At 49.7% G+C, this 13,900-nt stretch overlaps 1 protein-coding gene across 3 annotated transcripts in view; it reads right to left on the bottom strand.

Annotated features, from left to right (window-relative positions):
• HERC2 (HECT and RLD domain containing E3 ubiquitin protein ligase 2) overlaps positions 1–13,900 on the bottom strand; it is a 164,430-nt gene that overhangs the window by 67,313 nt on the left and 83,217 nt on the right. For all 3 annotated transcript variants that reach the window (XM_073664526.1, XM_073664527.1, XM_073664528.1), the window contains exons 52-57: positions 13,467–13,606; positions 13,195–13,385; positions 12,938–13,043; positions 12,762–12,853; positions 12,504–12,679; positions 11,823–11,934 (exon numbers count right to left, since the gene is read on the bottom strand). In XM_073664526.1, coding sequence (XP_073520627.1) covers positions 11,823–11,934; positions 12,504–12,679; positions 12,762–12,853; positions 12,938–13,043; positions 13,195–13,385; positions 13,467–13,606 — 817 coding nt within the window. The remainder of the gene's footprint in view (positions 1–11,822; positions 11,935–12,503; positions 12,680–12,761; positions 12,854–12,937; positions 13,044–13,194; positions 13,386–13,466; positions 13,607–13,900) is intronic.

Below are 13,900 nucleotides of genomic sequence, written 5' to 3'. Positions count from 1 at the left end.
CTTTTCTAGCCATTCAGAATTTGATGGTGTCTTTCAGAAACAGTGAGGGCATCCAGACAAGCGCTTCACTGGAAAGAAACAGTTAGAAATGCTATAGCCCTTTAACCACGACCTCGCCAGCAAATGGACGGAGTCCCCTTCTGTGGATCCTTCTGTCTCTCGGCTAAGACGGTGCTGTCTCTTCCAGACGGTTCCTCCCTCAGGGACACTACGGATAGACAGGTTGAGGCCTTGGCTAAGTCAGCCTTCGAGGCTGCTGGCACCTCCCTGTGTCCTTCCTTCGCCTCAACTTGGGTATCAAAAGCAGTCTCCGCATGGGCTAAACAGCTTAGGCAGGGCATCCCAACGGGGGCTTCCCATCTGGCTGACCTAGCGGATCAGATCACCCACGCAGGGAAATATCTGCTCATGGCGTCCCTTGACGCCCCTACCTGTTCAGCCCGCGTCTCTAGCAATATCATAGCTATACGTAGAATTCTTTGGCTGAAAGCTTGGAACACCGACCCGGCCTCCAAAAAATCACTAACGAATGTCCCGTTTCAGGGCTCCAGGCTGTTTGGGTCTAAGTTAGACAAGATCATCTCTGATGCCACTGGGGGCAAGAGCACCTTCCTTCCCCAGCCGAGACCTAATCGCCCCTTTCCTAGGAGACGTTGCCTTCAGTTCCCGTCCTCTCGTCGGTTCGCTCAACCAGGACCCTCCTCTCAACAGGACCGTACCCCAGCACAGCAAGAGAGACGTAAGCCTACCTTTAGGCCCACTCCCAACTGGCGCGCAAAGGGTCGCTCTTCCAAGCCCTCTGGATCCCGATCACGATCCAACAGATTTTCCTGAGCATGACGGGTCACTCCCACCTGGGATTTCTCCCAGGGTGGGCGGCCGTCTACTTCTGTTCCAAGACCCTTGGGTCTTGGCAATAGAGGATGCCTGGGTCAAGGAGATTGTGACCTCTGGCTACAAGATCGAGTTCAATGCCATACCAGGAACACGATTTCTCAGGTACCGCCCCCCGCATCCATCTCTGCTTCCTGGTTTCCTTCAGGCCATTGCCTCCCTTCTGCGCTCAGGAGTCATAGTTCCAGTCCCCCTTCAGGAAAGGTTTTCCGGGTTTTACTCCAATCTTTTCGTTGTTCCAAAAAAGGACTGCGCACTACGTCCGATCCTAGACCTCAAACAGCTAAACCGACAGGTACGCGTACGGCACTTCAGAATGGAGTCCCTCAGGTTGGTAATCGCCTCGATGAAGGCCGGGGAATATCTATGTTCAGTGGACATTCAGGATGCTCATCTTCATATCCCAATCTGCGCACCACATCAGAAGTTCCTTCGATTTGCCTTCCAGAACGCACATTACCAGTTCACTTCTCTCCCCTTTGGGCTTGCCTCCGCCCCGAGGGTTTTCACAAAGGTAATGGCGACAGTCAAGGCCTTTCTACGAGCCAGGGGGATTTAATTATCCCCTACCTCGACGACCTATTGATCAAGGGTCCCACGTTCAGGGACTGTCTCCACAGTCTCCAGATCACCCTGAACACGCTCTCTCGGTTAGGCTGGCTGATCAACACAGACAAATGCTCCCTGGTCCCATCTCAACGCGTAACCTTTCTAGGGATGCAGTTCGACACGACCCATGCCCGGGTCCTTCTGCCGAGGGAAAAGATAAACTCTCTCCGTTGGGGGATTCACCTTCTCTCCGACCCAAGTCCATGCTGTCTTCGCCTGTGCATGAGTGTCTTGGGAAAAATTGTGGCAGCTATGGAAGCAGTTCTGTTTGCCCAGCAGTCCACATTCCGGGGGTCGACAATTGGGCGGCCGACTTCCTCAGTCGGCAGGGCCTTGCCTCAGGAGAATTGTCTCTCCATCCCGAGGTGTTCCATCAGATTTGCTTACGATGGGGCATGCCGGACGTCGACCTCATGGCGTCTCTGTTAAACCACAAGGTTCCATCCTTTGTAGCCCGGTCCCGCGATCCCCTTGCGATCGCTCAAGACGCGCTAGTCATTTCATGGTCTCAGTTCCAGCTGCCCTATCTTTTTCCCCCTCTACTATTGATCCCTCAGGTCGTCAAAAACATCAAGACAGAAGGAGTACCGGTAATTCTAGTAGCCCCGGATTGGCCCAGACACGTCTGGCACACAGTTCTAGTAAACCTGCTCGTCGACTCCCCCTGGAGACTACCGGACCTCCTCTCTCAGGGGCCTATTCTTCATCAGAGTTCTCGCTCTCTGAATTTAATGGCATGGCCGTTGAGGCCGCAGTGTTGAGGAAGGCGGGTTTTGCGGACATCATCAAGACCCTAATTAGTGCCAGGAAACCCACAACCTCGCGCATATACCACAGAACCTGGAGAGCCTTTTTTCGTCACTGCGAGAAGGATCAGCTAGATCTCATGTCCTTTTCGCTACCGGTCATTTTGGCCTTTCTTCAGTCGGGCCTGGAAGCGGGACTCTCTCCAAGCACTCTCAAAGGCCAAGTTTCGGCCTTGTCCATTCTATTCCAACGTAACTTGGCTTTCCGTACCTCCGGTCAAGACGTTTCTACAAGGGGTGGCTCACCTGGAGCCACCTTATCGCCCCCCGGTGGATCCATGGGACCTTAATATGGTCCTGAGCGTCCTTCAACAGCCCCCGCCTTTGAACCCATTCAGGACATCTCAGCCTCTCTTCTCTCCTGGAAGGTGGCTTTTCTGGTGGCCGTTACCTATATTAGGAGGGTTGCAGAGCTCGCAGCCCTCTTTTGTCGGTCGCCTTTTCTGGTCTTCCATCAAGACAAGGTAGTGCTCAGGCCAGTGCCTTCTTTTTTGCCAAAAGTAGTCTCCTCTTTCCACATCAATGAGGACATTGTTTTGCCTTCCTTCTGACCGGCCACAGTGCACCCACGGGAGAAATCCCTGCACAAACTGGATCTGGTCAGAGCTTTACGCGTGTACCTTTCTAGAACGGCTTCCCTTCGGCGTTCGGACGCCCTGTTTGTCATCCCTGAAGGGCGTTGCAAGGGTCTTCCTGCTTCCAAGTCAACCATCGCCTGTTGGATACGTTCGACCATTTTGGAGGCATATTGCGTCTCAGACAAACCTCCCCCTCCGGGGGTAAGGGCTCACTCCACCCGGGCGGTGGGGGCCTCCTGGGCTGTTCACCGTCAGGCTTCGGCTTCTCAGATCTGTAAGGCCGCAACATGGTCTTCACTCCACACATTTTCAAGGTTTTACAAGGTCCACACTTATTCCTCGGCTGATGCCAGTCTTGGACGGAAGGTTCTGCAGGCAGCGGTTGCCCGCAGTCAGACCTAGTCTGTGGCTATCTTTTGTTCTCCCACCCTAGGGACTGCTTTTGGACGTCCCATGGTCCTGTGTCCCCCAATGAAGCGATAAAGAAAAAAAAGGAGATTTTTGTGTACTCACCGTAAAATCTGTTTCTCTTAGCCTCTAATTGGGGGACACAGGACCATGGGTGTAATGCTGCTGTCCACTAGGAGGCAACACTATGCTTAATCTGAAAAAGATTAACAGTGGCTCCTCCTCTGCAGTATACACCCCTGGACGGCGTCAGCCTTCTCCAGTTTTGTGCAAAAGCAGTAGGAGGAACGTAACATGGATAACAGCCATGCCTATAAGAAGGCAACTATGTACGAGCTCAAGGAAAAAAAACAATATGAGAACTCAACATAACGGCCCGGAACGGGCAACAGGGTGGGCGCTGTGTCCCCCAATTAGAGACTAAGAGAAAGAGATTTTACGGTGAGTACACAAAAATTTCCTTTACTCTGTCGCCTCATTGGGGGACACAGGACCATGGGACATCCCAAAGCAGTCTCTGGGTGGGAAGCAATGGACGAATATTGTGTAGACAGGCCCCTATAATTGGGGCACCGCCGCCTGCAGGATACGTCTACCCAGGCTCACGTCTGCCGAGGATTGGGTATGAACCCTGTAGTGTTTAGTAAACATGTGTAGACTAGTCCAGGTGGCTGCCTTCCACACTTGTTGCGCCGAGGCCTGGTGCCGAATGGCCCAGGAGGCCCCTACCGCACGTGTAGAGTGTGCCGTAATACCTGCTGGAAGAGGAGAATTTTTGAGGCGGTAAGCCTCTTGTATGGTGGATTTGATCCACCTGGCAAGGGTAGCTTTGGAAGCTGGTAGACCCTTGCGGCCGCCTTTTAGAAGGAAAAAAGAGAATCAGACTTCCGGAAGGGCGCAGTCCTAGACACATAGATACGTAATGCCCTGACAAGGTCAAGTGTATGCAGTGTCTTCTCCACTCTATGAACCGGGACCGGACAGAGGGATGGCAGTGAAATTTCCTCATTGAGGTGGAAGTTGGACACAACCTTCGGAAGGAAGGATGGAACCGTACGGAGAACTACCTAGTCCTGGTAAAAATCCAGGAAGGGTCGTCTGCAGGAGAGTGCTGTGAGTTCAGACACCCTGCGTAGCGAGGTGATTGCCACTAGGAAAACCACTTTCTGGGATAGAAGGCGGAGTGAGACTTCTCTAAGGGATTCAAAAGGTGTTTGCTGCACCAGGTTGAGATCCCACATTTCTAGTGGTCGTCTGTAGGGGGGAAACAATCGGGAAACCCCCTGAAGAAATGTCGTTACTTGCGGCTTGCTAGCAATGCGCCTCTGAAAAAGCACAGAGAGCTGACACCTGGCTCTTAAGGGAGGCCAGGGACAGTCTGGCCTCCAGACCCGATTGGAGAAACCCAAGTACCCTGGGGAAGGAATAAGGGAATGGGGTCTGGCCACGAGATTCGCACCAGATAAAGAAGGCTTTCCAGATACGGTAATAAATCTTTGCAGAGGTTGGCTTTCGTGCTCTGATCATGGTTGCAATGACGTCAGGCGAGAACCCTGACTGGGTTAAAACCCAGGTCTCAATGGCCATGCCGTCAAATTGAGGGCCCCTGAGTTCTGGTGGTAGAACGGGCCTTGTGACAGAAGATCCGGGCGGTTGGGAGACGCCAGGGGTCGTCTGCTGTGAGCTGCACGATGTCGGCGTACCACGTACGTCTGGGCCAGTCTGGTGCGATTAGGATGGTTGGAACTCCCTCACCACTCTGGATATTAGGGGGGAGAGGTGGAAAAATGTACAGGAGCTGGAAATGGGTCCAGTCCTGAACCAGGGCGTCCGCTCCTAGCGACCGTGGGTCGTGTGTTCTGGCCATGAAGTTGGAGACTTTGGCATTGAGGTGGGATGCCATTAAGTCCACGTCCGGAGTCCCCCAGCAATGGCAGAGCTGGCGAAAAACTTCGGGATGGAGAGACCACTCTCCCGAGTCCATTCCCTGCCGGCTGAGGAAGTCTGCTTCCCAGTGGTCCACACCCAGAATGTGGACCGCAGAGAGAACAGAACCTGTGTCTTCCGCCCAGTGGAGGTGTCACTTCTCGCATCGCCTGGGCACTGCGGGTCCCCCCTTGGTGATTTACATATGCCACAGCCGTGGCATTGTCCGACTGTACTCTGATGTGAGAGGCTGCCAGTAAGTGATGGAAGGCTCTCAATGCCAGGAGAATGGCACGAATTTCCAAGATGTTGATGGGCATGGTCGCTTCTGCTGGGGACCACTTGCCCTGTGCTCTGTGGTGTAGGTGTACCGCACCCCAACCCATCAGGCTCGCGTCGGTGGTCAGAACTTTCCATTGACCCGTGAGAAAGGATTTCCCCTTTGTTAATGAGGTTGGCTTGAGCCACCAGTGCAGGGACCTCCGGGCTGACGACGTGAACGGAAACTCCCTGTCGAGAGAAAAAGGGTTCCTGTCCCATGACTTGAGGATGGCTAGTTGGAGAGGCCTGAGGTGAAGCTGAGCAAATGGGACCGCTTCTATTGCCGCCACCATCCTGCCAAGGACTCTCATGGCAAACCGGAGAAAACGAGGGGGTTTGCGAAGTAGGGTGCGGACTCCTATACGGAGAGGCAGTGCCTTGTCCTTGGGAAGGAGTACTAGACCCTTGAGAGTGTTGAATAACATTCCCAGGAAGGTCAGAGACTGACTCGGGGTTGGTGATGACTTTTGTAGGTTGACTAACCAGCCCAGACGACTCAGAATGTCGATTGTGATTGAGACGCTGAGTTCGCAGTCCTTGAAGGTGGAAGCCTTGACGAGGAGATCGTCCAGATATGGAACGACTATTATGCCTCTGGAGTGCAGGACGTCCATGGTGACTGCCATGACTTTGGTAAACACTCTGGGAGCCGTGGCAAGTCCGAACGGAAGAGCCACAAACTGGTAGTGTTCCTGGTCGATTGCGAACCTGAGAAATCTCTGATGGGCGGGCGCAATTGGTATATGCAGGTATGCGTCTTGAATGTCTATGGAGGCGAGAAATTCTCCCTTCTCCATGGACGCAATGATGGACTGAAGGGACTCCATGCGAAAATGACGTACCCATACATATTTGTTGAGCTGTTTTAGGTCCAGTATGGGCTGTACGCTGCCTCCTATTTTGGGGACCTGGAAGCGCTCGGCCGTGGGGACCGGTACTATGACTCCTGCTTGAAGCGGGGAGACCGCGTGGTGGAAGGCAAGAGCCTTGGCTGGCGGTTTTGGGGGAACAGATAGAAAGAATCTGTTTGGCGGGTTGGAAGTGAACTGTATCTTGTATCCTGAAGATACTAGTTCCCTGACCCACCTGTCTTCTGTAATAGGTAGCCAGACTTGGTGAAAGAGGGAAAGACGGCCGCCTACAGGTGGGGTGTGTTCCGGAGTCCGTGAGTCATGATGAGGAGGAAATGCGAGATTTTCCTCCTTTAAATTTTGACTGGCCTGCCCTTGATTGCCAGGTCTTGTCCGACCGCGAGTTGTCCCTGTATGGAGCGCGGTTGTTATTTTGTGCTGGTCGCGAGACGGACCAGCCGGAAGAGTTCCGAAAGGATCGGAATTGTGCTTGATTGCGCTTTTTGTAAGTGTGTTTGGGCTTCAGTTGGGGGAGAGAGGTACTCTTACCCCCGGTGGCGTTGGATATCATTGTGTCCAACTGTTCACCGAAAAGCCGACCACTGAGGTACGGGAGGTGTGTGAGGGACTTCTTTGAAGCTGCATCTGCTTTCCATTCCCGCAGCCAGAGGATACGCCGAATCGTGATGGCGTTTGATGCTATCCCCGCTGCACCCCTTGCAGAATCCAGAACTGCATGGAGCATGTAATCTGCCACAACTGCTATTTGGGCCGCTTGGTCCGACAGTTCAGGGGTAGATGCTTGTAGGCCAGTTTGTAAATTTTGGGCCCAGGCCAAGATGGCCTTGGCAGCCCAAACTGAGGCGAACGCGGGAGCCAGTGAGGCCCCTGCGGCCTCGAAAATTGAACGAGCCATGCGTTCCACCTGCCGGTCTGCTGTGTCCCTGAGGGTTGAGCTATCTGGCAGTGAGAGTGTCTGTGCTGCTAGTCTGGAGACTGGGGGATCCACTTCAGGTGGATCTGTCCACTGTTTGGTGACCTCCTGTGGAAAGGGGTACCGCGCTTCCAGATATTTGCAATTAGTAAACTTTTTCTTAGGTTGTGAGAACTGCTTTTTAAGGATCGCTTTAAACTCTGGGTGGTCAAAAAAGATCTTAGGCGGTTTCAGGACTCCTTCAAAGGAAATCTTATGTCCTGGTGTCTCCAGGGGTGGATCGGAGATGTCCAGCACCCGATGGATGGATGAGATTAGATCATCAACTAGCACTGTATTGCCAGGGGGGATAGGGATTAGGGACCCTTCGGTTTCCCTGTCTGAGTCGGAATCACAGATGTCTTCCGAATCCTGTGTATCACTAAGGCGTCTCCTGCTGGCAGAACCGGAGCGGAGGCCTTCTCTGGTCAGGGATGGCTGTGGAGATCTACATTGTCTGTCCCTGTCAGGGGACGGTCTAGATGAGCTGGGAGTACGGTGTCTCTCACTGGAAGGGGACGACCGTGTGGTATGGCATGACGCAGATGAAAGTGACCTGTGGGTCCGCTTGCGTCCTGACCTAGACGTGGATGTGCCCGTGCCATCATGTCCGCGAGTGGAACTCTCCCTTTGCTGAGTAGTGTTCATAGCCGAGGCATGACTCTGCAGAGCCTGAAGCAATGTGGATGTGAGGTTATCTATAGACTGCGTCATAGATTGCGACATCTGAGTGACCCATTCTGGTGTGGTATTAGGCACGAAGTATTGGCAAGGACTTCATGGGGCTCTGGCACAGCAGTTTGCATGCAGTCCTGGCAATGTGGATACGTGCTGCCACTAGGGAGAGTATTACTGCAGGCTGTACAGAGTGCATAATAGCAGTCTTGCCTGGTTTTCTTGGACCTTGAGCCCAGCATAGTATACAGAGGTGGCTATGCAGAGGGGGCCAGCAATGCAGAGAAGCTTAAAGGATTCACAGCCGAGTGAGAGACTCCAGCTGTGATCTTACCCCACCAGTGTGCCTCTTAAGTCCAGCGCCGTAGATCCACAATCCTGTGCCCCCCGGAGACTGGCTGCCGACCGGTAACTGCAGGGTTAATGATCCTTCAGCAGATAATGGCCGCCGGAGTGTGGAGAAGAAGGTGGGCGGAGAGCTGAAAAGGGCGGCAGTATGCTGAAAAACGCGCCCTTTCAGTTCATCTCCACCCCTTCTACGACACTGTATAGTGTCATATTTGTCATCTGGGGGGCAGAGAATGGGCGGCGGCTTTGGCTAGGCTGGAGCCGCGGTGTAAATTTATAGCCGATGCCCAAAAGGGCTCCAGGCCGGCGCGGTAGTCCAGCGGGTTTGTGCCGGATCTGAACCAGAGACCCCCCCCCCCCCACACCCCCCCGGTTTTAACGGCAGAGATGTCGGTGGGGGTATTAGTGTAAGGGGGGGCCCTTAAAGGGTCCCTCTGAGGCACCATAGCGCTGGTGCCAGCAGAGAGACAGGGCTGGGAAGGCCTGTATTTCTGTATGCCTTGTCGGCCTGCACTGTCCTCGGGCCCCATCAGGAGTCTGCAGTAGGGCTGGGATTCCTGGAACTCTGTGGAGTGTCAGCTACTGGGAGCTGCGGATGCCTGCACAGGCCCTACCTGAGGTGTCTCAACCTAATACCCCCCAGAGTGCGATTAGGGAGGGTGCTGCTGTCACCTTCAGGGGGCTGTTATCCTCGCCTCGACCTCAACCCAGAGACCAAAAGGAATTGGGGAAGGAGGGGGGCCTCGACTTCGGACCAGCACCCGATGGGCTGGGGAAGGAGCGACACGGTAAGGAGACGTCTCGACTTCAACTGTGCACCCCATAACAGGGGGCAGAGGAAGGAGCCATGCTGGGAGTCTCGCAGGAGACCCACTTATCTTCATCTGCAATTCCGTCGGAAAAAAATGGAGTAAAAATCTTTAGGTGTGCCTCCTATGCGACACTAAGCAAAAACTGAAGATGGTGTTATAGCAGAAGATGAGGTCCCCCAAGTTCAAAGACCCCATCTATGCTATATAAGTCTGACATTTACTTTAGGTCAAAAACAACAACTAAATGTTCCTTCCTTGGATCAATAGAAACTAACGTGTCCTTGCTAGACATCAGAAGTGTCTGATTAAATGTGTCTGAATAAATGTTTCAACTACAAACCTAGGCGTCACGAGAACAGAAACCAGCTTTTGTTTGCACAGCTAAATTGTATGATCGGACCATATATGGTAAATCTGTTTCTGCCTCCAGGGTGTATATAAACCCTATGCTTTGTAATAAAGTTAGAGTCTGTTGACACATACTACCTGTCTTGTGTCTTATTCTCTCCGGGCCTGTATACTAAAGGATAGAAGAACCAGAAAGCAGTGACCACAATGGCTAACGCCGTCCAGGGGTGTATACTGCAGAGGAGGAGCCACTGTTAATCTTTTTCAGATTAAGCATAGTGTCGCCTCCTAGTGGACAGCAGCATAACACCCATGGTCCCGTGTCCCCCAATGAGGTGACAGAGAAAGAGGGATTTTTGGTACTCACCGTAAAATCTCTTTCTTGGAGCCTTCGTTGGGGGACACAGCAACCTCCCCGATTTTGGGCATAGGTACAGTTGGCCCTGTTGGGCATCTAATTTAGTTTTCACGGTTGTGCCACGTTGGGCATTGCATAGTTAATTGTTTTATGTTCCTCCTACTGCTTTAGCCACTAACTGGTGAGCTTGGTGCCTGTAGGCGGGTGTATACTGCGGAGGAGGAGCTATTTCTTTTTTTGCCTAGTGTCAACCTCCTAGCGACAACAGCATACACCCATGGTCCTGTGTCCCCCAATGAAGGCTCCAAGAAAGATTTTACGGTGAGTACCAAAAATCCCTCTTTTACAGTGAACATTTTGTGGTAAAAAGGACCTCGCAATAGGATTCTGCTCATCAGTATGATTATGGCGATACTAAACATGTCCAGTTTATTTTTTTATTTTATTTTAGCAGTCAAAAAAAAAAAAATCAGATGTTTAAAAATTTGATGGGTTGTGTCGCCATTTTATGAGACCCATTTTTCGGTCAATGGAGCCATGTGACAGCTTATTTTTTGAACAGCGAGACAACGTGTTTATTGATAACATTTTGTGATAGATAGGAAATTTTAAGTATTGCAGTAACCAAAAAGAAACAATTTTGGCGTAATTAAATTTTTTCTGTTTACGGTGTTTATTGATCAGGTTAATTATTTTTAGATATTTTTTTTTTAAATTGTTATTTTTATATTTTGATAGATCGGACGTTTCTAATCGCAGCGATACAAAGTGTATTTTTTCATTATTATTTTTTAATATTTATTAAAAAAAAATTTTTTACTTTTCACTGTACTTGTTAGTCCCCTTTGGGGACTTGAACACACGATCATCTGATCGCTTTTACTATATACAGTAATACCACTGTATCATGGTCTCCTTTAAAGCACAGCCACAGGCTGGGTTTCAAGGGAGCTTCATAATAACAAGCACGCAGGTCTTCAACAGACCCCTGTCTGTCATCGCAACCCATCAGCGACCTGCATTCACGTCAAGGGCACGTCGATGGCCGCATAGAATGACGCACCCCAATGCCGGCATGCTGTTAATGCTGCTGTCGGAGATTGACAGTGGCATTTAGCAGGTAAAAGGAAAGTAAGCTGCTGCCTGACACCTCTGGCAGCAGCTTTTCTCCAGGGAGAACAAAATGATCAGTGATAGAATATAATTTGCCTGATGTTCATGTGCAGTTATGTGGCGGGACAGAGTCAAGAGACCCCTATACATATTAGTTAGTCGGCTTCCCCTGCCGAAATTGGAGAGTTTAGTGGACTTTTAGTGCACGTGAGGGTCCTAAAGGTCGCAGACTTCATGTGCAGTGCTAGTGTAAAGGACATATTAATATTCATGCTATCCAAGTGTAAAGGACATATTGATACTCATGCTATAGCAACTCCATTTTGTCTGCTTGCTTTAAAATCATGTTATTATACTTCTTGCATAACATACATTCTTTCCTTCTTTTCTCATGCAACTTTCCCACACTAACCTTTTCTCACAAGAACATTCTGTGAGACACTCTGCTCCTGATATCTAACTGGTCTGAGCCGGGAAGTGTATAACCTTGTAAATTTCCACCATGCACCGAACTAACGATAATATGACCATATGTGTATTTCCGTAATAATTGTACTAACATTGGTTCAAGCCTGTAGTGTGGCTGTAGGCGATTGGCTATTGATATACTCAAAACAATATAAAATGCTAAGTAGAAATAAACGAGATTAGAGATTCGTTGAATCCTCCCATACAGAGCACTGTCTCCGTCTGGTCCCCTGTTGGATTGCGCAATCAACATAATAATTTGACACTCACTTGGTCAACCATGAAGGACCATTGCCCTCCCTCAACACTAGTAAACTTCATAGGCCAACGTTACCTTAGATCCTTTCAGTCCTCCCAGCTGATCTTTGTCATTTAGGCCCCACACAAACACTTTTGTTCGGATTGTGGCTGCCGATTCTAAAGCAGCTGCTTTCTTTCTAATAAAGCTGAAAAAAAGAAGAAAAAATTTAAAATCCGTAGGAAACAGCTACTTTTATCATTAAGACGTTCACATAACGCTACAGCAATAACTTTAGGTCAGTATGTAGTTTGATAGAAAATCAGGCCACATTAACAAAGGAGTAGCCTCATTAAACAAATTAAAGGGTTGTTCCATGTTGCTCACTTCTTTGAACAATGCTGATGACGGCTTGAGGGAAAGTGCTTCTTCGAGTGTGTGCGTAGCCAACAGGTATTGTGCGCCAATCCTATTCTAATAAAGAGCGTGGTAGATGCCCAGCTGTGCACACATCCGGCAGGTACCCGTCGTCCCAATGTGGAAGCGAGGGGCGCTGGAGCAACCCTAGGCACATCATTAATATATGCAATCAATGCCCATTTTGTGAGTTCTGATAATTTAGACCTTAGGAAGAATTAGGACAAAGTGACGGTGGCACTGCCGACACATTGATTTCTAACAGCTCTGCTCAGGCTACATGGTCAGCCATGGACGAGAAGGACTTCTGGTTATGGTGGTCACTGTAACATCACGTTATACAGTTTATAACACACAAACCTGCCAGTGGTGGCTTTATCATCATCTTCCTCCTCATTATCTGAAGCAAGAAATGGCACAGTTGCCAGGTCTTCATCCTCTGCCCGAATCTGCCCTATGACACTTAGTTCATGGATCTTACAATCAATGCCTGAACTCCGACACTGCTTTATGGCAACTTCAATATATCTGTGATACTTCATAAGTGAAAAATAAATTAGTACACTGCCTATATCATAATCCCAAACCTAATACAAATCTGCAGACATGGCCCCTTACCTCTGTACAGTCACTGAGAAGCAATACACTCATGTCTGTCGGATTTATGTTGATTGTTTTTAACTCTATGAGGTTATTTAAGGAATTGCCACCTAAAATTTGCAAAAAATACAGTTTTTATTGGCCATTTTCCAAAAGGAATATTAAAAGCTTAAAAACAATTACAGATTCATTACCTGACACCACAACCAGGGATGGCATATAGCTACTGTCCGCGGGGTCCACAATCATCATCAGCCTGTGCACCAGGACATCTGGAAAGACCTCCAACCGGATCCAATGCTGTAGGAACAGAATAGGCCAATAGAAATAAGAATAACGTTTTGGACCATAGCATTAAGATTTATCTACCTAAGGCGAAAACACTGGCACATACAGAAAAAAAATGACATGAATTCTAAAAATCTGCTTATACAACATCCATATAACGTGCCTTGCCCTGTGAGCCAGAAGATTGCCAGCACTGATCGCTGCCATCTATAAGACGTGACGCCTGGTTTGCAGAGGAGGAGACATTCAGATTTTTTACAATTCTTGACCAGTCATCCAGTAGCATGCCCCTCTGACCACTGTGCCGCCGCTTCAGCTGCTTGCCCGAGCGTCCGCAGAACACCGGAGACTGACCTGTTAATGAAGAGTTAAAAAAATGAAGTCTGGCCCCAGTAATTATATGCCACGTGGCAACAAGCAGTTAATTTTATGTACCTGGCTCATTTATTCTTCCAAACGTATGTCTTGTGTTATGTTTTCGGTTCTTGAAGCAAGTTTCACAGAAATCAAAATCATCACAATTTCGGCACTTGAATCTTGGCCCGTGAATGGGAAACATCTGACATCCGTCACAACTGGGAAAAGTCAAAATATCATCACTAGAAGTTAGTAAAAGCTAAGATCCAATGCAGTGACAATATTGCAGCCCATCACAGCCGCACGCAGGGCATAATAAATGTGTCTGTGGCACAGTGGCCACTTCTGCTCCGCTTCTAGCCATCATGGTGTGACAACAACAAGCTGTGTCATTGCTATGGCACGATAGCACGCATCTTCTATTATAGCCAACAGGTCTTTGAAGCCATTCTTATTGATCTAATGCATTATATATATCACTACTCTGTAGACTGATATCTGTTTTTTTTAGG

This window comes from Phyllobates terribilis, unplaced genomic scaffold (genome assembly GCF_046119375.1).
Source record: "Phyllobates terribilis strain yellow unplaced genomic scaffold, ASM4611937v1 Scaffold_2__4_contigs__length_985480577, whole genome shotgun sequence".
NCBI classification, from domain to species: domain Eukaryota; kingdom Metazoa; phylum Chordata; class Amphibia; order Anura; family Dendrobatidae; genus Phyllobates; species Phyllobates terribilis.
The sequence above is the reverse complement of the archived record's forward strand: the minus strand, read 5'-3'. Positions and strand labels throughout refer to the sequence as shown.